The sequence below is a fragment of the Liolophura sinensis genome, chromosome 8 (genome assembly GCF_032854445.1).
Source record: "Liolophura sinensis isolate JHLJ2023 chromosome 8, CUHK_Ljap_v2, whole genome shotgun sequence".
Lineage (NCBI taxonomy): Eukaryota > Metazoa > Mollusca > Polyplacophora > Chitonida > Chitonidae > Liolophura > Liolophura sinensis.
In genome coordinates, this window is record NC_088302.1 from 4,894,314 (window position 1) to 4,918,408 (window position 24,095).

The 24,095-nt window shown below is 39.5% G+C and overlaps 1 protein-coding gene and 1 pseudogene across 1 annotated transcript; both read left to right on the forward strand.

Moving 5' to 3' along the window:
* The first annotated feature begins 875 nt into the window (after positions 1-875).
* Positions 876-13,350, forward strand: LOC135473792 (aldehyde dehydrogenase 1A1-like; annotated as a pseudogene).
* A 4,047-nt stretch (positions 13,351-17,397) lies between these two features.
* On the forward strand, positions 17,398-23,750 carry LOC135472683 (cyclic AMP-responsive element-binding protein 3-like protein 3-B). The gene is made up of 8 exons (XM_064752309.1): positions 17,398-18,025; positions 18,832-19,207; positions 19,462-19,679; positions 20,091-20,225; positions 20,619-20,746; positions 21,511-21,595; positions 21,817-21,922; positions 22,326-23,750. Exons 1-8 carry the CDS (start codon positions 17,924-17,926, stop codon positions 22,640-22,642), a joined length of 1,467 nt encoding a protein of 488 aa, XP_064608379.1. The 5' UTR covers positions 17,398-17,923; the 3' UTR covers positions 22,643-23,750.
* The last annotated feature ends 345 nt before the right edge of the window (positions 23,751-24,095 follow it).

The window sequence follows — 24,095 nt, forward strand, 5'->3', positions numbered from 1 at the left end:
TCCAGGTTAATCCGCAGGTTGCTGGCAGACTTTCCCACGTACGGCCGGAGAGGAAATAAAGCTGGTCGTGACTAACACTGACCGCATTGGTGAGAGGTTCCTGGGCCATTATGCTGTGCTAGCACGCTAACCATTAGGCCGTGCACAGAGGCTCCACCTAACAAAATATGCGCGACACAATTTCGGCAGAAGCATTCCTTAGCAAATGCCTGGGTTTATATCTTATCATGTTATATATGTATATAGTTTATGTTAAATACAAGCTTATCAAAGAGAGCTAACCTAATACGTGTCCTTGAATGCAATAATCTCAGCTTAAACTCAGTATAATATCTTCAATATTTAGAAGTATATGTGTTGACATGTACATGTAGGTAATCTGTGTTATACGTAAAAATGAATGAATTTGTACTCTTATCTATGGGGATACACCTACAATAATGAATGTGTATTTTGTGGTCTTTGATGTTTAGCGCCCTGGTCAAGAATTTAATTACTTATGTGGCAGTGGTCAAATTTACGGGTAACCGGAGTGCCCGCAGTAAATTACCGAATTTCCTCCGGTACCTTACAAACCTTCTCACGTAGAGCCGCGGCCCAAACAACAAGAGCTGGGTTCGAACTACAGACCATTGACCATGACGTCCAGAGAAGAATTCGGCCCGGAGTCATGTCTCCCCATGTGATAGCTACGACATATAAAATGTTATCAAACGTTTTTTTTTTAATATCCGCAACAATCTTTACACATGAAGAAAATGGTGGCCACCTATCGACATTATCTAACCAACAACTAGAACATCTGTTATCACACGACACGTAATGTTCACATGCTCTAGGCTGGGTTCGCCTGACCACAGTTTGCTGGCGAGTCTCGTCATCACACGTAGACCTATCTTATACACAACCTCTCTGGCAGGTTATTATACGACATGGAGAAAATCCCACCCCCAATTGTCAACCCCGACGTGAGATACACCCAGGTAATGTGGACATGTGGTCATAACGCTTTCTTAGTACATGTGCAAGAAAAATACGTGATAAATTTGCAACACCTTTGATTGCAAGTACGGGAGTGCTTGCAAGTGCTACTGTGAGCTTGAATGTTGTTTCGCCTAACTCTGCTATAAGGACATACAAGCATTATAATAGTATGTACTTATGATAGCTTCTACCTGATACGTTACAAGCCTAAACTAAATAAATTAAACAGTCTTAAGGAAACTTGTTTGGAAACATTGGATGGACCATATAAATTTGGTATCGATCGCTTTCATAGCTATATCTGACTATAAATTATATTGCCGTGGGCGGCAGTTACACGAAAGACCTTGATATTTGCTTTGCGTTAAGTATTCTGACTGTCTGAGATAGTTAAACAAGTAGTCGGTTCGCTGTCAATACTACGTGTCTGGATAAAGCTTCGTGCTAAGAGTCTTTATGGTGACTTTACAGTGAGGCGGAATTAAATATAGGTCGGCATTAAATCGGATTGACACAAGCAATATGAAAAAAATAATGTTAAAAACGACGTAAGCCGACGAGATGTGCTTACAATTAATTGAAGCACAGACTCTACTGCCTTGAAAACGAGGTCAATCAAAATCAACAGAGCTATTCTACACGAAAAAGTGCACACGTGATACAACTTTCATGAAAATCGCTTACAGGCTTCAAGAAATATCGTGCTTTTTACTCTGTCTAAGAAATTTGGCTCAAATATATACCCAATGGCCCCAGAAAAGGGATATATGGTTGTTTCTGATGTGCGTTTATGTGGTGTAAGTATCGATATGTTAAACCTGGCCATAGCGTCCGAGAGAGAGTATTTTCAAGTAATTGAGGCACAAGCCTAACAAAAAACAGGTCAAAGCCAATGAAAAACAATGTGGTGTATTAAAGTATTGTAAAGGCTACGTAAAAGCTTTCGAGAGGTAGGCTGTTTACAAAGTAATGGAAGCTCAGGCACACCAATCTTGAAAAGTAGGCCAATATTAATGAAAATTAATAAGGTTCTTTTACATGACTAGTGTTTGCGAACCTATTACAAAAAATAACTAATAAACCCTGATGACCTTGATAAAATGAGTCATCGCAAGTGATTCTTTGCAATGGAGAAGTGTATATGTGGCATAAGTTTTGTGATAAGTGTGTCTTCAACACCCAAGAAATAGGAACTACAACGACATTGCCCCTATTTGTAACAGATTGTAAAACAGTATACTCTTCACAATCATGAAACTTCACATTCTGCAGTTCTGCATTGTCCCCTTAGAATTTATATTGAAATATAACGTTTATTTTTAAACTGAAAACATGCTAATGAATTATTAACTGCTAGTGCTATTTTTTTTTTACTTTATCCTCGCAGATCTTTATCAACAATGAATTTGTAAATTCTGTAAGTGGGAAAACGTTCCCAACCATCAATCCATGCACAGAACAGAAAATCTGCGACGTGCAAGAAGCGGACAAGGTAATGTTTTAAGCGATAATTTCAAAGTTTTGAACCCTTATATTCAAACCAAATTATTAGCACCATACAAGCTAATGATGTCAACACCTTTGTCTAAATCCTTCGTTTTACAGGGCTGATACAGTACAAACCTACAGCGGCGATTACTAATTTCGGAAAAATTTGGACGATATTCATCTGAAAGTTTTTTGGCGACCTGGCCACTGAATGTTACATATCTGCTGTAATAAATGATTTCTAATCTATAATTGTATGGGATACACATTAACCCAAGTCGAGAAATGGCCATGTCCTCATTTTACCCCAGGCTGATGTGGACAAGGCGGTGGCTGCTGCACGTGCTGCCTTCCAGTACGGGTCAAAATGGCGGACCATGGATGCTAGCATGAGAGGGAAGCTGCTGCACAAGCTAGCTGATTTGATCGAGCGAGACTGGGTCTACATCACCGTACGTAGGCACCAATAACCACGTGACGTTGTATCATGTATGTTACGTATTATAATAACAATCAATAGGAACTTTTGGAGTAAATAAATAGTCTCTTAATTGGAAATAAATTGTAATTGGCTTATGACAGAACTGGAAACCTAGCCAATCACATTAAACACTTCCCGTTTTATTCATTACATCTTAAAGTCCTGCTTAGCTACAATATCTTTCTTTTTTTTTTCAAATAAAAGTCATACGTGTTTAGAAACGCAATCTTACCATATCTAACATCTTGAACAACATTATTTTAGCTTTTGATTAAAATTTAAAATGCTGTGGTTAAAGTTTAAAATGCAGATTTGAAGCTTATTTATTTATTTGATCGGTGTTTTACGTCTTACCTAGCTTCTCCAGACTGTTTACCTAAGGCGCTCCTTGCCGGCCATCTTGACAAACTGCCTGACATGAGCAACTGGAATAACCAACAGCCCATTTATATGAATCTGAACATCCTTCCATGGCCTTGTTGACCTCTTGTAGTCTCTTTAACATGCACTGTGAGTTCCTCCTAACTCCAGTAACATACTAAACGGAATGTACATATCATTCGGAGACCGTTATTCTCAGGTGTTCTCCAATATTTCGGCAAGGTTGCCCAGGACATAGCAGTTGTAAGTGTGTGGCATCCGAGTCATAAGATGAGTACTGCTATTTGTACGCCCCTTACAGAGCCTGGAGACTTTGGATAATGGAAAACCTTACAAGGCTGCCCTTGGAGACATTGCGTTCACTGTCCAAACCATTCGCTACTTCGCCGGATGGGCTGACAAGTGGACAGGGAGGACCATCCCCGTGGGTGAGTCGGCTACAATCACGAGAGGAGTAACCCTGGGGAAGCATGAAGTTGTGGTTACATATCCTCTTTGAACTTGGCTAGGAGTTCAGGTAGTCAAATGTGAACAGCCTAAACCTCAAGGGTTAATGGGAAACGCTTTTACTAAACTTCATGTTCATTGATTAAGTCGTTATTTCTCGAAAAGTCAAACCCTGAATAAGGCTTAGTATGCATAACCGGCACGGTAAAGATCTTGCTTAAGCAAAAACAAAAGCTCAAATAAAACAACCAAATGTGTCCAAAATCTGTGGTCTAATAAGTTCAAGCGGAACCTACCAACCACCACTTTTTTTAGATTTAAAGGAATCTATATGTACATGGCATCAATGAGAAACTGGTCACCCGCTTAAGGGTACGAATTCATGATTTGACAGAATGGACTAGTGCGATTGTACATTATCAAAGTTGATATATTCTTAATTTCAGATGGTGACTTTTTCTGCTATACACGCCACGAGCCCGTGGGGGTTTGTGGCCAGATCATTCCGGTAGGTATCGTATACATGTATACAGTCTCAGTTTCTGCAATAGTGTTCATTGTTGGTGCTTTGACACAGATAAGATCTTAGAGCTAATAATAAGATACGACGAGAACGTGATGTTAACATGGACGAGAACATGGACACGCTTCGCGAAACTATCGAAAGTGATGTGTCTTTCTGGATCATGCAACTGATCATTTAATTAATCAAATCAATTAATGTTGTTGGGCCAGTCACTGAACCCGCAATGTGATAATTCCATATGAAAGGGTCGATAAAGACTGAATTATATTTATTTGATTAGCGTTTTACGCCGTACACAAGAATATTTCTCTTATACGACGGCGGCCATCATTATGGTGGGAGGTAATTAGGTAGAGCCAGGAGGAAACTCGCGACCATCCGCAGGTTGATGGAGAACCTTCCCACCGTACGACCAGAGAGGAGGTCAGCATGAGATGGACTTGGTGGAAAGCTCCTGGGTCATTGCCCTGCCCCAACCTGCTAACCCATAGACCACAGAGGCTCCGATAAAGATTGAAAGGACAACAAGCGGTGTGGCACAAGACACATCCTGAAAAATCGGGGAATTTTAAAAGAATATTCTTGAATATAACTTATGTAAATAATTAAGTTCTAATATGGGCTACTGGGAACATTTATATTGCTGGGCACTGATTTACTTTTACTTTTACTATTGGCTATTGACAATATTCTTTTGAAGTTCGAAAGGAAAGGTCGTGTTGTGATCGGCACCGAAAACAATCAGTAGGGCCCACAAAGTCCATGTTATAATCCTAACATATCTTTAAAAAAATCGCCATGGTATTGCTGAAAAATTGCCCATGTGGTGATAAGCCATAATCATTCAAGCTTCAAGGAAATTACCCTGCTGATTTGATCACACCTGGTTTGCAGGTATTCGATCATGTATTGTTTAATTTATTGCATTGTTCCACAACTTGTATGTAAACATTGGGAGTGCGACCTATACCGTTTCAAAACGATTCTAGGATGTTTTGTTATTTGTAAGTAAGGTGTCATCTTTTTGAAAGTTTTGGAAACAAAAGCTCCAAACAGATACTGTTTTCGGCGATTTGTCTACTTCAGTAGTTTCTCTTTGTTCCGGATTATCCTTTAAATTTGACTCATATGAGGTAAGTGTTCTCCTGAAATTGCCTTTCTACCGACATTACAGTTTAAGCTGTGTAGTATATTGTTAAGTTTGTATCCCGTTACAACAGTTACATCGTTTTTGAACACATATACAAAGTTTAAAGTTTGAATTTATCCAGGATAAAGACCTATGACTATCTGTTTTTGCAGTGGAACTATCCGTTGATCATGTTTGCCTGGAAGATGGCCCCAGCCCTGGCTACAGGAAACGTCCTAGTCATCAAACCTGCTGAACAAACACCGCTGTCGGCATTGTACGCCGCGTCCCTCGTCAAAGAGGTCAGTGGGTAATCCTAAAGTGTTATACCTAATACATCAAGTATAGGAAGACAGTTGGCCGTAATCGTGACATACCTTAGTGTGTGACATGAATTGATGCGTCGCGACCGAGTGGTTAACGCGCTTGACCTTCAATGACCACAGGTCACTGTTAAAAAACTTGGGTTCAATACGATTCTCGGACGAGGAATTTTCAAGATTCTTCCAAAACTTCCATTGTTATTGGTGCCATGCCGTTGGAGGTGGAAGCAAGTGTTAGAAAGTGCTCTATTTTCGTGTTGTCTTACACAAAGTTTGCTTTCAAACAAGCGTTCGTAAGGAAAAGGACCTCTTGCAACGGTGCAGCAGTGAGGTGTAATTTTTTTCATGCAGAAAAATAAGTAAGACTTAGTTGAATACGACGTACAATTACAAAAGAAGATGTGTGTAGAAAACTGGAGTGATGCAATTTATACTGTTTGTTTTATCAAGAGGCAAAAGTAGGGTCAAAAGCAGACTTTGCTGGTTTAAGACGTTTTTCTGAAGGAATTCCCTTCATAATAAAAATACGATTACGTGAACCAAAATCATTTCCACACATTTGGCGTCTAGTTAATGTAATGTAATATATTAATAATATTTCATCGATCCTCCGCGTTGGTCCAGTGGTATCATGCAAGCCTTAAAGAGAAAGAAAAATTATGACACTATAGGCTGAAAAGAGCACATTTTTTCTATCTGGTGGTGCCTGCTGCATAATTTTGCGATTTTTGCTCGCCATATACGTAAAGCCTGAAAACGGCAAAGCTGACATAAATCGCTGAGTCCATCGCGTGCTCCATCTTTAACACCCTGTAATTTATGCTGGGGGTGTGTTGCCTCCCAGCCATTGAGAGTGGTTAAAACTGCCGGCTTGTTCGTGTAAACTCGGAACCTACGCCCAACATTCCGGTGCCCGGATCGTCAAGCGGACTGTACTATTCGCTACCTTCCGGGAAAAAGAGTGCAACCGGAAATGTATGAACTGCACTTCGGCGGTTTCCAACGGCAATTCTCCTCTTAACACAGAAGACTTCAGGAATAGCTCTTAGGCAAAATGGTGTCGCCCACAGCGGATGTTGGCGCTGACTTTATTTAAAATTTATCAACTTGAGGTACATACTATAATTTTTTTATGGCATGCACCTGCGAAAAAATGCACACTCTTTTCAGTGGTATTTGTTTGATATTTAAGTTTTCTTCTCCTTTAAAACCGTTGCGTTGGATAGGAGTGGGGGGGGGGGGGGGATCAATAATTCGATTCCTTTCATTGCAGACTACTTTTAGTGCTTAACAAAATGAGGTAATGTAGAGGGAGATGGATTTGAACCACACAAGAAATTCTTTTTTCATACATTGTCAAGCTATATGTCAAATAAGTTTAAATATACTATTGTAAATCTATTCAGATTATATACAGTATTATTCCAATGAAAGCTCAACGCTATTTACTCTAAACAGCATATCTTACAAGTATATTGAGAATGGGGCACCTGTTCATCATTTATACTTTATAATAAATGTTTATTAAAGACACTGTCATATATTCACGGTATAATTCGTGAGACAAATCTTGAAGGGTATTATCTTATGCATTTAACGGCATACAATAGGCTGGTGGTTAGCAACTAATAATTTAGTTTGACCATCGGCTACACCTATTACATAACAAACTTCAACCGCATACCGGGGAAGCCCTTGCGTCATTTTCGCAGGCGATCATTCACTGCGAGCAGGTTGGCAATCGGCCTGATCTACAGGGGAGTCTATAGTCTATTTCTTTTTTGTAAGAGAGTCGCCTATATTCAGCAGTCTGTAAAATCAGTCATTCTCACTAACAAAATTTCCTTTAGTCAATAACACCTTACAACCCAAGTTCTACACACTGACATGTTGAACGTCCATATTATTTCAAGGAAAATGCAGTAAGAATACAACTTCTAATTCATGTTAAACCCCATAACCTTGGCTTTGATACTAAGAACGCATTGCCTCGGGTGACGTCATAATTATTCAAAAGCAAGTTGCATGCTGGACAATGGGCGTGGAGGATAATTTGTTTTACAATGGCTGCACCACAAGCGGCTGGAACAAACTCCACGCAGTAACACAGCCTACACTACTGTCTGAGAAAAGACTGCTTACCTTTAATTTGCTAGCATCCATCCCTAAATCCACACCGCCGTGAGATAATATACATATAAATTCATTTATTAAGGTTATATTATGCTGAAACGTGTAAACAATTTCAGTAACAGGGTTTACGGTTAAGCCGATTGTAGTTCAGGTAACTGGTGTCACTCTCCGTCCAAATATGTTGAATAATTATGACGTCACCCGGGGCAATGGGTTCTTGCCGTCGAAACCGAGCATATGGACGTTAACATTATGAATTAGAAAAAGTGTTCTAACTTCAGTTTCCTTCCAATATATCCATGTGTGGAGCTTGTGCTGTTATGTATCACTATCTTAATGCAATTTTGGTTGCGAGTATGACTGATTTTACAGGGATCTGAATATTTTTTTTTTTTTTTTTTGATTGGTGTTTTACGCCGTACTCAAGAATATTTCACTTATACGACGGCGGCCAGCATTATGGTGGGTGGAAACCGGGCAGAGCCCGGCGGAAACCCACGACCATCCGCAGGTTGCTGGCAGACCTTCCCACGTACGGGAAGCCAGCATGAGCTGGTCTTGAACTCACAGCGACCGCATTGGTGAGAGGCTTCTGGGTCACTACGCTGCGCTAGCGCGCTAACCGACTGAGCCACGGAGGCCCCGGGGATCTGAATATAGGCGACTCGCCAAAAGAAAGGGACTATAATTACAACGGGTCATTTGCCAAAGGCTGGTGGTTTACTCCCGGCACTCCGGTTTCCTTTACCCATAACATTCTGGCCGTCATCGTACAGGTCAAAACTTCTTGAGAATGGCATTAAACAGCAATCAGAAAAAGGATGACATGAACAGGTGTGATGGGGTGCATCGTTGCAAGCACATATATGAACTTTGCATCAGGATTAGGCTCAGTCTGTACCTTTGCATTCTGAACAGGCTGGATTCCCACCTGGCGTTGTTAACGTTGTTCCTGGTTACGGACCCACCGCAGGTGGCGCCATTACGTCACATCCGGGCGTGGACAAGGTGGCGTTCACAGGCTCCACTGAGGTACGTACTGATAACGAAAAACCATTATCATAACCTGCTATATAGACATGTGGTGTTTCTGTGGAGGCTATATGCGTTCATTTAACCATGTGACAAAGTAGAAAAAAACAATATTACAACTGGTCGTCTGGGCACCATATATTACAGTTGGCTCGTTTTGTGACAATAAACACGTCGCTCTTTACGCATAAACCGACACCTATACATTTGTCGTGCAAATATCACCAACTAACTTTTGAATTAAGTCGTAGAATAGACATTACCATTTCTTAAACGTATTATATTTCAGGTGGGAAAAATTATAATGCAAGCTGCCGGGGGTTCCAACTTGAAGGGAGTCACTCTGGAACTTGGTGGGAAGAGTCCCTGTGTCATTTTTCCGGATACTGATCGTGAGTTATGTTCCGCTAGTTTTATTTTGAAACATAACTTATCTCGTAAGATCGCAATAGTTTCTTGACTTAAATTATAAAGTAATACTCTGAATAAAATTATCAAATTCTGGAACAATCTGTAATCTGACCCTTTGCGTTACACTTTTACCTCAGTAGGAATATAATTGCCTTAATCTGGTGATGGCGCCTTAATTTTTTGATGGCATCTATAATCTAACGACGGCGTCTTAATGGCGACACGATGAAAGTGAAGGAAATAATGACGTGAGTCAACTGCTAAAAACTAACTTCCATTTTTAAAAAACTTAAATGCATTAATTAAAGAATGAAAAGCAAGTTTTTCATTAAGTCGTTCTGATGAGGTTTAATATCGAGTCATTCTATTCAGTCATGTGTGATTACATTTCTCCCGTCTGACACAAACAGTGGACAAGGCGGTAGAGGAGGCGCACGAGGCATGTATGACGAACATGGGTCAGTGCTGTGTGGCTGGCACCAGAACATTCGTACATGAGGACATTTACGATGAGTTCGTCAAGAGGAGTGCAGAGCGGGCCGAGCGGAGGACTGTGGGAGATCCGTACGACTTAAAGAACGAGGCTGGTCCTCAGGTAATTGTGCCAAAGAAGCACATTTCACACGGTTCACCTGGAATTGGTTCGCGGTGTGCGGTGTCGGTTGTCATCATCTTGTGGAGCTGTTGTGGGTGACATACTATGGTATATCTTATTACTACTAATTATATCATATTAATCGGCAAATCAACCAATCATAATGAAAAAAGAACTGCAAAGAGCAGTAAGGTGGAGCCAAATTTTGCTTAAAATAACTTATTACACATGTACAAAGGGCGTTTTCTTTCTGCCAACTTTTGTTTGTCTGTCTGTTTGTCTTTTTGTCTGTCAGTTGGAACTGGTTCAAGATCTAGGTATTTTTAAACGATCTATCACCGTTACCAGATAGGACACAAGTGCGTATTTTACATTTATGTAAAAACTCTGCTGGGCAATAATATTGTAACAGTGGCCAGCAGAGTATTGACCTTTTTGTTAGAGAGTACAAACCTGCGCAACCGACAGTCAAATTTACAAATTCTCTTACCACAGCACTTCGATCCTATCACGACTTGATAAACATATTTCTCGACAATACTCTGTTAGGCACAGATCCGGGTCACATCTAAAATGTAATGTATTGTAAAACCTGCAACTTATGCTTCAAGTTCATGACCGTGTGCCGTTATTCGTCATTAGGTAGACAATGATCAGTTCCAGAAGATTCTGGAACTGATCGAGAGTGGAAAACAGCAAGGTGCCAAACTCCAAGCTGGAGGAGGACGTCTTGGCGACAAGGGTTACTTCATGCAACCCACGGTCTTCTCTGACGTCCGCGATGACATGAGGATCGCAAAAGAGGAGGTTAGTATTTCTTTATATCTGGAGGATTTCCACTGCATGTCGTCCCAATGTTTTGCTTTACCAGCGTCGCAATTCTGCATGCATGAACTTTTTAACGAGAATTTACCATTGTAACTTAAGTTAGGTTTAACATTTTAAAAGTTCGTTTTTACGGAGCTGGATATGTTTCCGAAAACGCTATTATCTGCCCCAGGACCCCCATGAAGTTTTACATGAAAGTTTATTTACGCGCTTATTTTGTGTGGACGGAGATTACGTCAGGTGTAATGTGTTGTAAAAATATCGACAGCTCAGCAATATTGGTTACCTCCTCTGATGTTATCCAGGTATGACATTATAATGGCTGTCTATCTATGAATACTTCTCCAATACATTGTCACAGTTACATTTACCTGGTATTATATAGCAACAGCATTTTGTTAAAGATCTTTGGACCAGTTCAACAGATATTCAAATTCAAAGACCTCGATGAAGTCATCGAGCGATCCAACAGTTCAGCTTATGGCCTAGGTGCGGCCATATTTACCAACGATCTGAACAGAGTGATGCAGTTTGTACAGAGGATCCAAGCTGGAACTGTTTGGTAAGTAGACGGCTTACGGCCTTACAGAGATAAAAAATAAGCTCTAAAATCATGTTTCAAATTTTTGACTTAAGTCAAAACTGGTCCCAGAACCATGAAGCGGCCTTAGATTTCATCAGACTTTAGTCTCAACTACAATGGAACAGTTTCTGAACCTAAATTCTAATTTTCAAATATGTCAAGATGGTATAAGACAACTCTTAGTGTAAGATTAAAAATTCCTAAAGTAAGTCACAAATTTAGCGAATTAGCACATTTTGAAGTTAAGACTAAATTTGATCTAAGTCCAAAACAGCTCCCTGATCCCGAGACCAGGTTATTATCGCTAAATGCGTTTCTCTGCGTATCATGCACATGAATGAAAGAAACACTTCAAGCAATAAGTTCATTTAATATTATCGTCATACGATCAGTGATATGAAGTAAGGTAGTGAAATGTAGTCAACGTCTCAGTTGCCTTTATATTGCAACAGTTGAACTAAACAGCATGGCGATTGTCTTGCATTGAAAGCGCCAGTGAAATTTGTATTTCAACTTAGTTCTTTTAGGCTAGTGTTGAGCGTTGTTTTATATACCATCATATAACTTGCAATTCATGAAGCGTGCTTTGTGCTAAGTAGCTCAATACGCTTTGTCATAACATAAGATTTATATGGATCAAAACTTCCATTTATTCGGTGTGTACACACTAATACAAACATAATCATTATCATCATTACGCTTGATAATGGTATTAGAATCCATACCGAAATGTCGCTCACTGAATAAACAGAAGTTGTGATCAGATATGTTTATGTTAGCCTACCCAGTTTCTAAATGACATTGGAAAAAGTCATTACTTGTTATGTCTAATCAATGACTCCTAGTCCTAGATTAAAACTGATGTAGAATCACACGTCCTCGGGTGTCTTTAAAACCAGCTCGATTCACAGTGGAAAATATTTTTTTTGGTTCTGCTGATGTATCACATCTATACAGCCACAATATTTCTGAATTTTCAAAACACAGTAATCAGTGATTTTTGTCTTACCCACAGGGTGAACACATATAACAACGTCTTCGCCCAAGCTCCGTTTGGCGGTTACAAGATGTCTGGAATCGGAAGAGAACAGTAAGCATATTTATATATTTATTTATTTGATTGGATTCGTACGCTCTACCCAAGACTAGTTCACTTGTACAACGTCGGCATTATAGTGGGAAGAAAGCGGCCTCGGAAAACTCACGGCCATCCACAGGTCGCAGGCAGGCTTTCACATGTACTGCAGGAGAGAAAGCCAACACAGTAAGTGTAGGCCTATAGCTAAAATGATATACTTTGTTTAAAAAGTGTACTTCAGTTACTTTCTTTCCAGACATTACGCATAAGGTGACTCTTGACATGAGTGTGTAAATGGAGTGTATCAAAAAGTGTAATTCATTTATCTACGTACTGCACACCTGGTGGGAATCTTGATTGCTTAACTCCCACGTCTGGACATAGTTGTTCAAAAGTGTATTAAGAATTAAGACTGGTGTTAAGATTTAAGCCTGGTTTAACTCCAATACACTTTTGAACAACCGGCCCCTAAAGACTATTTAAATATTACGGCATATATATTGTACTGTGGCATGGGCATTTGTCAAACTCTCCACAGGTTATGTATACATCACATCATTTAAAAACAATCCGTCCATTATTTAGCTGACTTATATGAGGATGTCCCTCAGACACAAAGCATTACATGTGCCTGTTTCATTATTGCAGGGGAGAATACTGTTTGTCAATTATACCGAGGTGAAAAATGTGAGTACTCCTACAATCATTATACTGGGAGGTAAAAATTAATTTCATAAATTTTGCTTTATTTAACTGATGGCGCCGTAAAAATTTTCCATACACTAATCTGGTTCCAGATATATGCACATATACATATAGGCCTATGCTTTCTAAAACAAAACAAAGATACCAAAATATCTATGGAAATGATTTTGGCTTCTTTCTTCCCTTGTTACAGGTGGTAGTGAAGGTAACACAGAAGAACTCCTAACAAGGATATCACATTTTTATATTGTCATCCCCACCAAAAGGAACACGAGACAATGACCAATTATGAGTACCCACCAAGAAAAGATTTCTGAGATGGCGTACTTCTAAATTGAGTTTTTCTGTCCAGACTGTATACATCAGCTTTTTCAACCAAATTTCGTCTAATATGGGATTAATCCGATCTTAATCCCAAGTCTAATTACAAGTGATTGTCAAGAAAATAATTAAATGTAGGTATAAACTGACAACACACGTGTACCATTCTGATTAAAATTTCTATTTGGAACAAAAAGACAAATATGAAAGTTTGACGCCTCGTTGGATGCTGGTATAGCGGTATTAAAACATAGGACTGTCATAGACGTATCATTTTAAACAAACATATGCACTTGTTATGTGTTGGTCATGTCTACGTCTTTGCTTGTCATGTAGATATTTGAACATATATTGACACTGATGTTAGATTCTCGCCTGTTAAAGACAATGTTTCAGTTTCACATACAGGTATAGGCCTTCCACAACAAACTTGTTAAGAAACGCAATAAAGATCTAAGCTAAATGAAAGAAGTTGCCTATATATTTACAAATATATACACTTTAGAGCCGAAAATCTATTGTTATCAGGTGAAATAAGTGTTTCCTTCGTTTGCTCAATCAATACGTGTGGATTTCATTGCATGCTGTTGTATACCCTTGTCGAGAATCTAATAACGGTGCAAATGAACCTCCGTTGGTTGTATGAGGACTCCGTGGTCAATGACCCAGAAGCCTCTAACCAATGAGTTCGCTGTTAGCTCAAGTTCAGTTCAAGCTGGCTTCCTCTCTCGTCGTACTTTGCACTATCTCCAGCAACCTGCGGATGGTTGACGGCTTCCCCTGGCTTAACCCGGTTTCCTGCCACCATAACGCTGGCCGCCGTTGTGTAGGTTAAATATCCTTTAGTACGGCGTAAAATACCAATTAAATAAATAAATAAATAAGTAAAACAGTGAGATGTTGACGCATGCGGTAAAGGTACGAGCCTTTCAATCGCTCCAACACGCGAGGTTTTAGTTTATGCAGCGTTATTAGGGTCTGCGGTTCACGTGCTTAAGGTCTTACATGAACAATATGGCAAACACTTCTACCAATATGGCAGACACTTCCGCCAATATGGCAAATACTTCCACCAATATGGCAAACATTTCCACCAATATGGCAAACACTTACACCAATATGGAAGACAATTCCACCAATATGGCAAACTCATTGCCCTCGCTAGCTCTGTCGGTGCCACATATGTCGGGAGGTTCGTCAGTTAATTGCAAAAAGCCAGTCTCATTCAAGGCGTTACGCCTGATCATCTGGAGCTGCATGAAGATATTTTAGTCGAAACAGTATGATTGGAAACCGCCTTACTCTGAACATCCCTTTTCCGGTTTGCCACGTGGCTTGTACGAGTGTCGGACATGTCATGCGACGCTTATATATAGGCCCTAAAAACATATGAAGAAGTCGAAACACTTCTTTCTCTATATATACGACCACGTTGCATCGCAAGTATGTTCGGTCTCTTCGTCCAGAATTATATTCTGAAACATTACTGAGTACGGCGTAAAACACCAATCAAATAAATAAATTATTTATTTGTCAACAGGCAAACAAAATGGAAAACATACATACGTCCGATGCTATCGTTCCCCATTTTTCCCAACTATTTTAACAAGCACAATTACAGTCTTGATGCATCAGAAAAAAAATGCCACAAAACCGATTCTGTCTGTAAATAAAAAGAAAATGAAGACTGGATCAGTATATGAGTTGGTATCTGCAGACATGTGGATCATGGTGATTTACCATCCAAGGAGAGGTCACCGAGGGCATTCTGAGAGAAAGGACTTCGGCGGAGTTAGTTTTTTTCCTGTTGGCATATTAGGCCTGTAAAGGTACACGCCCGTTCGTCCGTATAAACGACGCGATCACCGCAAAACTCAAACCGCTCCAGGCACACATTTCATGCTTGGCATGCAGATTAATACTGGGGTAAAATAGGACTGGGACTTTTTTCCATCAAATTTCTCGTTTCGATGGTACCAGAATGAAAATAACCAGTTTCAAGGACATGGCCACAATCGAAGTCGTATGTTTTTACGCTGGGATTTAACATTTGGTGTATGTGCTCATATGGTCATAAAGGCTTGCATTTTAAACTAGGACAGCGTCGATCAGATTTCTGGTTTCCAAAGCAACCGTCTCAAAATAGCAATTGAGTTTCAGACATATAAGGGGCCGATATACTGTTAAATCTTCCGATAGGATTGATATGTGCATCACGCTATCTTAGTTTTATTTATTTTGACCGAGTGGCTTATATAAACCCCACGAAAGGGTGTGCACGCATTAAATTGTTATTATCGTTATAGAGGATATTTATTTATTTATTTATTTGTTTATTTGATTGTTGTTTAACGCCTAGCGGTCAAATTTATGGATAGACTCACCTGGGTAAATCGTGCACCGAACCCTGTCATATTATTAGCCAATTTTCAAACGTACGAGGTGGGCCTACACGTCTAGACTTGTACTTGCGTAATTTTGTAGAAGACAAGTTGTCTTCTAGCATTCCAAAAGCCACCCAAATCAAAGACCCCTTTAAACCAGATGGGAAATCGTCACCCTGTTGCTCAGGTCGATTGCCAACCTGCTCACATGCAGTGACAGATCGTCAGTGAAATGACGCCAGGGCTTACGCGGTATGCGGTTGAAGTTGTTAGTGTAACAGGTGTAGCTGATGAAATAGGCCAAGCTAAAATATTCGTTGCTAACCATCATCCAACTGCATGCCGTTAAATGCATAAGAAAATATCCTTTTCTGTCTCATGTTAATATTTGAAACAAGTTTTGTCTTACGTATTATACAGTGAATATATGACAGTGTCTTTAATTGACATTTATTACAACGCTAAACTGATAAACGGGTGCCCAGAAGTAAATATCACTGAGCTTTCATTGGAAGGATACTCTATATAATCTGCATAGATTTACAATAATATATTAAGCTTACCGAGCATGTAGCTTGAAAACATATGAAGAAATATGAAAAGAGGAATTTCTTGTGTTGTTCAAAATAATCCCCCGTTCATTACCTCACTTTGTTACGCACTAAAAAAAAAAAAAACGTACGTAATCATAGGAATTGAACTCGTTATCACATAGGCCTACGACGCAACGTTTTCAAGGCACACAAGTTACCACTAGGTCAGTACGAACAACGCGTTAGAGGCCATGAAATATTATGGTAAATGTAGAGTTCCTCTGAACCTCCAAATTATTATTATTATTATTTTTTTCCATATATAAAAATATGATTGCGTGAACCAACACTACTGGCCTACTTCGTTATAGCATACTACCTCCTAACCAGACACCAAATATATGGAAATAATTTTGGTTCACGTGATCATATTTTATTATGAAGGGAATTCAAGCAAGAATTATGCGTTTACATCATCTACATATGAGTAACTTCATTGAAATGTACATAAGCACTTCTCTCACCTGCTGTCACCTACCGGTATAGCCAATCTCATTTCATAGCACTGAACAACACGTATAAATAATACCAGATAACAAGATGGCTTCCCGCGTGATTCACAAAAAGATTTAGGGGAATCCCCAAATTTGATCGCGGATGAAAAAAAAGTAGTTCTAATAGACATTTAGGCCGTTAGAGAATCTTAGCTTTCCCATGACCCTTTTTTGGCGTACAAAGACATTATGGTGTATTATTTGTGTTCTTTGTTGGGTGTTCAAGCGCATGGATTTCTTTCGAATGGTGTGCTGCCAAATTACTGTCCATAACCTACAGTGTAAAACACAAGTGCATAGGGATGAAATTCTTCACAACGGACATTACCGAGGTCGTCCGAACAAACCGAATGACACTCGTTCATTTCTACCTCATAGAAAAGCCTTATGTGAAAGAAAGGTACCGGTTAAGTTCCACGTCACCTCGGCCAACCTGGCCAAGTGATGAAAGTTTCTAAAAATAGATCAAGGCAGCCAAAGGACGGGACTTGGTGGCTGAGCGTGAACGGACAAGTGAGAAATCAGCTTTTTTCATGGTTTAAGGTTACTAAATGTTTAATGGAAGTGTGTGAAAGTGTTGTTTAATGTGACTTGACACTGTATCTGTTGTTAGATACGCGCGTTATAGCAAAACCTTCGGCAAACTCTTTACTTTTTGTCGGGACCTGTCACGGGTGAAACTGAGAGTCCGCTCAACCACGTCGACAAACAAAACAAAAACAAAACGTCGGACTGACAGTCCTGTGGTGCAAGACTGAATCCGACAACATTGTAAATAGACGGTGAGTCAGACAACAAAGAACTGGCCTGGACGGAACTGTAAGGTGGAGAGTCAGTCCAGAAATAGAGCAGAATAAAAATTTTGCGATTTTATATACTCCCAGCCACGTCGTGTGCACCACGTTGTGAAGGCTGTCATCATCTGGTACTTCAGAGGAAGTAGGCGGGTTGATCTGCTACACGCTGTAAGCGGCCATCCCACCTAACTTCACGTCAAATTTAGCACGATGGCAGTTGACATGCCGGCCTCACAGGTGCTGGATATGCTATTTGACCAGAGTGACGGTATACTTCGTGACGAGGAACCCAAAATACAGACCATCAACATGGTAATACATTGTTTTTTTTTTTAAATTGTCTTTTTGTGTCATGTTACATAGTGATTAACTACATAGCCATTTAGATTTTACTTTAGTTTCATACAGTATCAAATGATTTGAAACGCTTATGTTTAGGTTTAACATTAACAGCACTTTACTTGAAGTATTTTGTCCTCTTGTGATACTTATGTGTATTACGTAGGCTAATATTATTAATTAACTCACAAGTGTGATTGGTTCATAAAAATACACATAGGAAATTATATAGGTTCACAAATAGATGCAATTTCCCCAATAACGTCCTTTATAACTGCATTTTTGCTATGATACATATGAGTGTTACAAATGTTTTGATTGGTGACATCATATGCTTGGTTAATGAGGCTAGTTAAAGGCATCTGTGTACTTTATGCATTGCATGATAGTAGATAGAATAAGTGGGTCATTTAAGTTACTGTGGCTGACTGTAATAGAAATTAGTTTGCCTGTGTATCGAAGGTGTACCTTTGGGCAGATAGATTCATTCAAGATTAGTTTGTGTTCATATTTTCATTATGCTTGCCTTAGAAAATCTGTTACTGGTAAGTTCATAGGTTTTAGTGCTATGTGTTCTAATCTAATATAAAATGGCATGTATGCAGTGAATAACTTCTTTAGAAATTGAGTTTATGGCATTTGTTTTTTTGTTTGCTTCTTCAAAGTATAATTAGCTATATTATCAACAGATAAGCATTTACTTCTATAATTGGGATAGGGGTTTCAGCACCTCATGACAAGACGATTAAGTTTATAGTTTTTGATGCCTTAACTTTTAGATGGATTTGGACCTATTCTCACTGGACACGATTGATACCAGTGACCAGTGTCTTGAAACTCCGGTGATGTTCTCCAAGCAGTTGCCCTCTCCTAACTTCACTGACAGGGAGAGTGTGAATGAGAAGTCGCCCTCTCACAGCGACAGCGGTGTATCGCTGGACTGCCCAACGGATTCTCCATCCGGGTACAGCGAGGAGCAGTACGGGTCTAGCGGCAGTCCTGGCACTTTCACCGATCCCCTGTCCCAGGGCAGTCCCCTTGGGCTGGATTACTTCAACTTTGATGACACCACCTTTGACACTACAGAGAACAACGCCCTGCTGTCAGATACAGAAATACTGAACCAACTTAATGCCAATTTCTCCATTGATCTTGGTAAGTCTTGTATGTTAACAGTTTGAGGAGGATTGTCATTATCATGAGGATTTTCCACAACAGGCAGAGTTACTGTTGATTTTGTTTGGGACCTTGTCATGGATAAGGAAATCATCATGCTTATTAAAAGAAGATGTCATAGTAAAATTAATGTGGTTGTCAGATGGAGTGGTAACTGTACCATTATATTCAAATAGTCCAGTTATAATATTAAGTCAAACAACTTACACATATGTATTTTTTGTTGTTGACAGATTTGCCTGGTGAGCCTTTGAACACTGACTTGAGCTTTGACTCAACACTGCCCACTGCTGTTGTTTCACAGCCGACCACTGTGATCACTTCTACCACCCCCAACACTAAGACTACAACGATCAAGGTGTTGTACCAGGGAAACGGCAAGATCACCACTCTACCCTTCACCGTCAAAGACATCACAACAAGTACACCGATAATCAACAACACAGCCAAGGTGGGTGCCTTGCCTAGTGTTCAGGATCATTGGGTTGATTGATTGATCGATTGTTTTATGACGTGGTGAAGAATATTTTACTTGTACGTAAGCGATCAGGGATTGGAGAAAGCATTCATGAAAGAAGAATGTGCTGAATGGAGGAGCGTGGAAATCAGTGATACCAAGATGAAAACTGGCCTTCAGGTAATAGTGAACTTGGTGGATGTGATCTTCAAGGAACAAGAACCACTTTAAAGGAGTTATGTGATCAGTGCCCGTAGAACTTTCCTTGGGAGAATCACAGTTTCATATGATGTGAATCAGGTTCTTTTGAAGTCAACCTAGCTGAGGTACTGTAAGATCACCCAGTAGTATGAAAAGGTGTTTATGATGTGTTTATATAATAACCATCTTGTTTTATTTTGTCAGGTGCCTGAGCTTCAACTGACAGAAGAAGAGAAAGATTTGCTGTCAAGAGAAGGCGTGGCTTTGCCTACTGATTTGCCACTGACTAAAGAGGAGGAGAGAGCCCTGAAAAGTGTGAGACGCAAAATCAGAAATAAGGTGAGCTATTTGAACAGTTGAACGGTAGTAATGTAACCTTGTCTGTTGGATTTTGTGAGGTATGGACATTTAAATGGCATATTAAAATAGAAGTGGGTGGCATTAAACAACAATCGAACTGATACATTGAGAAAAAGGGTATGGACTTGAGACATATATTCAAGAAGACTACTACATGTATGTTGTTGTAAAGCTGTAGTATAATGTGCATGTAGTGAGGTCATGGTCTCAATTTCATATTGATGGGGGTTTGTCCATTTAAGCTAAGTCTACATCATTCTCAACTTTCTAAGTGTGGATCTAAATATGACACAATTATTCATATCTGTTCTTTTTAATTCTAGTACTGATGTAAAAGGGCATAGGTTTGTGACAGCCATGTCTGATTTTCAGGTTTCTGCCAAGGAAAGCAGGAAGAGGAAGATTGAGTATGTGGATGGTTTGGAAAAGCGGGTCAAAGTCAGCACACAGGAAAACAGCCAGCTGAAGAAACGGGTAGAGGTGCTAGAAAAACAGAATGTGTAAGTTTCAACAGTTAATGAACCAGCCCAAATGGCTCACTTGGTAGAGCGCCCGCCTTGGGAGCGGAAGATTCAGGGTCAATCCTTGGTTGGGTCACACCTGAGACTTTAAAAGAGGACGTTGTAGCTACATCGCTTGGCGTTCAGCATGAAGGGAAAGTGCAACAATGGGTTGACCCATATTAGTGTAGTGGCTCAGGTGGGGCGGCTTACTTGCCTTCGGTCAGTTGTTTTACTTGACTTCGGTGAGTCGTCTCAGTGAAGCAGCACTAGATAAAAGTACAGTGGAAATCCATCCTGCAATAAGGAGGCACATTACACCTACATGCACTCTTAAGGACTGCTTTGTCCTCATGTGAATGAAAAATTGTTAAGTATGACCTTAAACCCAAGCACGTGTACACACCAACACTTGATGATACTGCAGAGGACTGATAGAAATAAGTGACAAGGTTGACATTTTGCCAGTTTGGCAACCCTGAAAAACATGCAGCTTATCTCATGGATTAACATCCATGTTTTTTTTTTGTTAGGGTGGCATTTTATCTGACGATGAGGTGTAAAACAAAGATAACTGCCATTGTGTACATTTTTGGGGTATCCACAGTAAGTTACCCTGTAATTTGTGAAATAACAATTTATGAACAGCTCATGTGATTGGATCTGAACAGAGAAAATAATAATAGTTTTCCTCTTGTCATAGAAAAAAGGATGAGATAAATTGATATAGCCAGTGATTTGATGATGTACTGTTATGTTGACAGATCTCTTATCACCCAGTTGAAGAAGTTACAAGCCCTTGTCTTAGCTAAGACAACGAAACCTGCCCAGACAACAACCTGCCTCATGGTAAGCTTGATGAACCTTGTCCGGCTTTCTTCAGATTACTTCTGACAGAGAAATATTTTGTTTCAAACCCAGGAATGACTCGGGTGGGGGGGGGGGGGGAGGGATTTATGGTTTAAGCAATTCTGAGTACCAGTAACTTGAATATAAAACTTCTGGTTTTGTACAATCAACATTGTTTGTTTTTCATGCTTATTTCATGACACTTGTGTTTTGTTTTCCAGGTGCTAGTTTTGTCCTTCATGTTCATCATGCTGCCAAATACCTACAATCCATTTGGGGACCAACCTGGAGGTCAGAGGTCAAAGTTCGGTCATGTGCCACTCCCAGGTTAGTTGTAAAGTCTTTCAGGCCTTCATCCACATGTTTTTCTTTAACATTCAGAATTTATGTTCATTTTTTAGTTTTATGTACAAGGTAATTCAGATATTCAGTCATGGAGTCTAGTTTCACAAAGCAACGTTACATGAACATTCTTGTTCTGTGCAGTGACATTATAAAGTATAATGTCAGCCTGTAGTCTTGTATGTATATGAAAGGCTATGTGAAGCTGGATCTCAGTCTGTACACAGATAATCTTTTTAGTTCAACAATCAAATAATTGAATGTAACAAAGCCTGCCTTGTAAACATGAAGATGTGATTTTCTTTTTGTACGATAGATTTCTCTATACTGACTGAATAAGCCAATCATTATCAGTCCTTTTAACCGTTGAATTTCTTTTCATTTTCAGGGAAATCTCGGAGCTTGTTACAAGAGACAAACAAGATGCAGACAACAGACGACCCTTATGGCGTGTCTCGCTGGCCCTTGCCACCATGGGAAGAACCCACCCAGACACCCACTGTGACCATCACCGAAGCTGTGGAGAGTGTTCAACCAGATGCAGACACAGCTCCCTCTAGTGAACAGGTAGAGGTTGTTATGTCCATCGGGAGGAGAGTACTGGCAAAGACATCCGTATTGGAAAATGAAACAGAGGCCACCTTGGATGTCGGCACGATAGAGAACGCTAATATTCGGCGAGACAAAGCTCAGTCTGATTTGTAGCTGAGTGGTTTTATTGAACCTTTTCATGTTACTCAGAGCTGTTAACATTTGGTGTACATATATTTTATTAAGGTATTTCATGTACTTGTCATGAATTATGTCATGTGATTGGCGCACATGTGATAAGACGTTTATCATGTTTAATATCATACAGATGCAGATCTTGTCCTAGGTGGTCTGCTTTCTTTTAACAGTATTGCTGGGATTTTATTGTGGTTTGTAAGCTAAATTTACTTTAAAAGTAAGCTTGACTAGATAGTATTGCTGCATGTATATGGCAGTGCCTGTTTTCTAATCTCATTTAGAAGTACACAGAACTTGATAGTAGTGGACACAATTCTGTTTCAGAAACAGAATATGTTTGTTCTTGCTTCCAATAAGAGTCTGTAAATCCCAGGTGCCTGTTTGGAATTTTTTACCATACTTAATCTGTTTCTATGACTTCATTGCTCCATGTTGAACATGATTGACTATCTTGCCGGCAGGAGTTTCATTACTGTTGTGATCTTTATTAGGTGTTTCCTATATATTGAAAGAATGAACAAAATTTTATTATGGGTGACGTTCAGCAAGTTCTTACTTAAAGTAAGTCCTCTGGTTTTTGCCTCAGAAATGTGAATAAGTTTATGAAAGGACTGCAGTCATATCAATGTGTATGTTGTTGATTAATGCATACAGTTGTTGCACTCATTAGTTCCTAATCAGACATTTCATTATGAAGCCCTACTTCAACTGGACTTTATCATTTTCATATCTCATTTGTAAATAATTTCACCTCCATGAAGATTTGTCTTGACCAAACTTGTAATGTAAATATCTATTCATTATTAAGCATGTTGGAAACTTTCTGTTCACAATCAGCAGCCTCAGGAACATTTTACAACTTCTTTCAACAAGACAAGAATCTAGAATACTTCAGGTTTTTTCTTCCTCTTGTGACAAGTGATTTTCATTGTAGAAGTTCACACTCTGATATATTCGTTTATGCTCAAAATTGACTATCTCTGATTCTTTACATCTATCTTTGACCTTTTCACTGTTGTGCTATTGGTAACTGTGCTGTTGTTAAATATGAACATTGTTAATAAAACAATTTCACGTACATAAAATTGGAGTTCGGGGACTTTTAAACTCTCTTTTTAAAGATCGTGTGTTAAAGTGGCAAATGAGCTCCGGTATCTGCCTCTTAACAAGGGCCAGGCTATGGCTGAAACACTACCAATGTCGTATTAAACACCAATCCTTCATTTAGTTTGAGACTTGGGTTCTAACCAGGTAAGCCAAGACTGGGTTTCACAAAGATGTCTCACGTGTACGATAATCGCAATAAAATAGGTCAATGGTAGTTATAGTGACGTGCAAAATATTGGATGACAATGGTGAAACTGGGCCTAGGATCTTAAACTTGGCAATCTTGTTTCGTTCTCTTTTACTGCTTACTATATTTATTTAT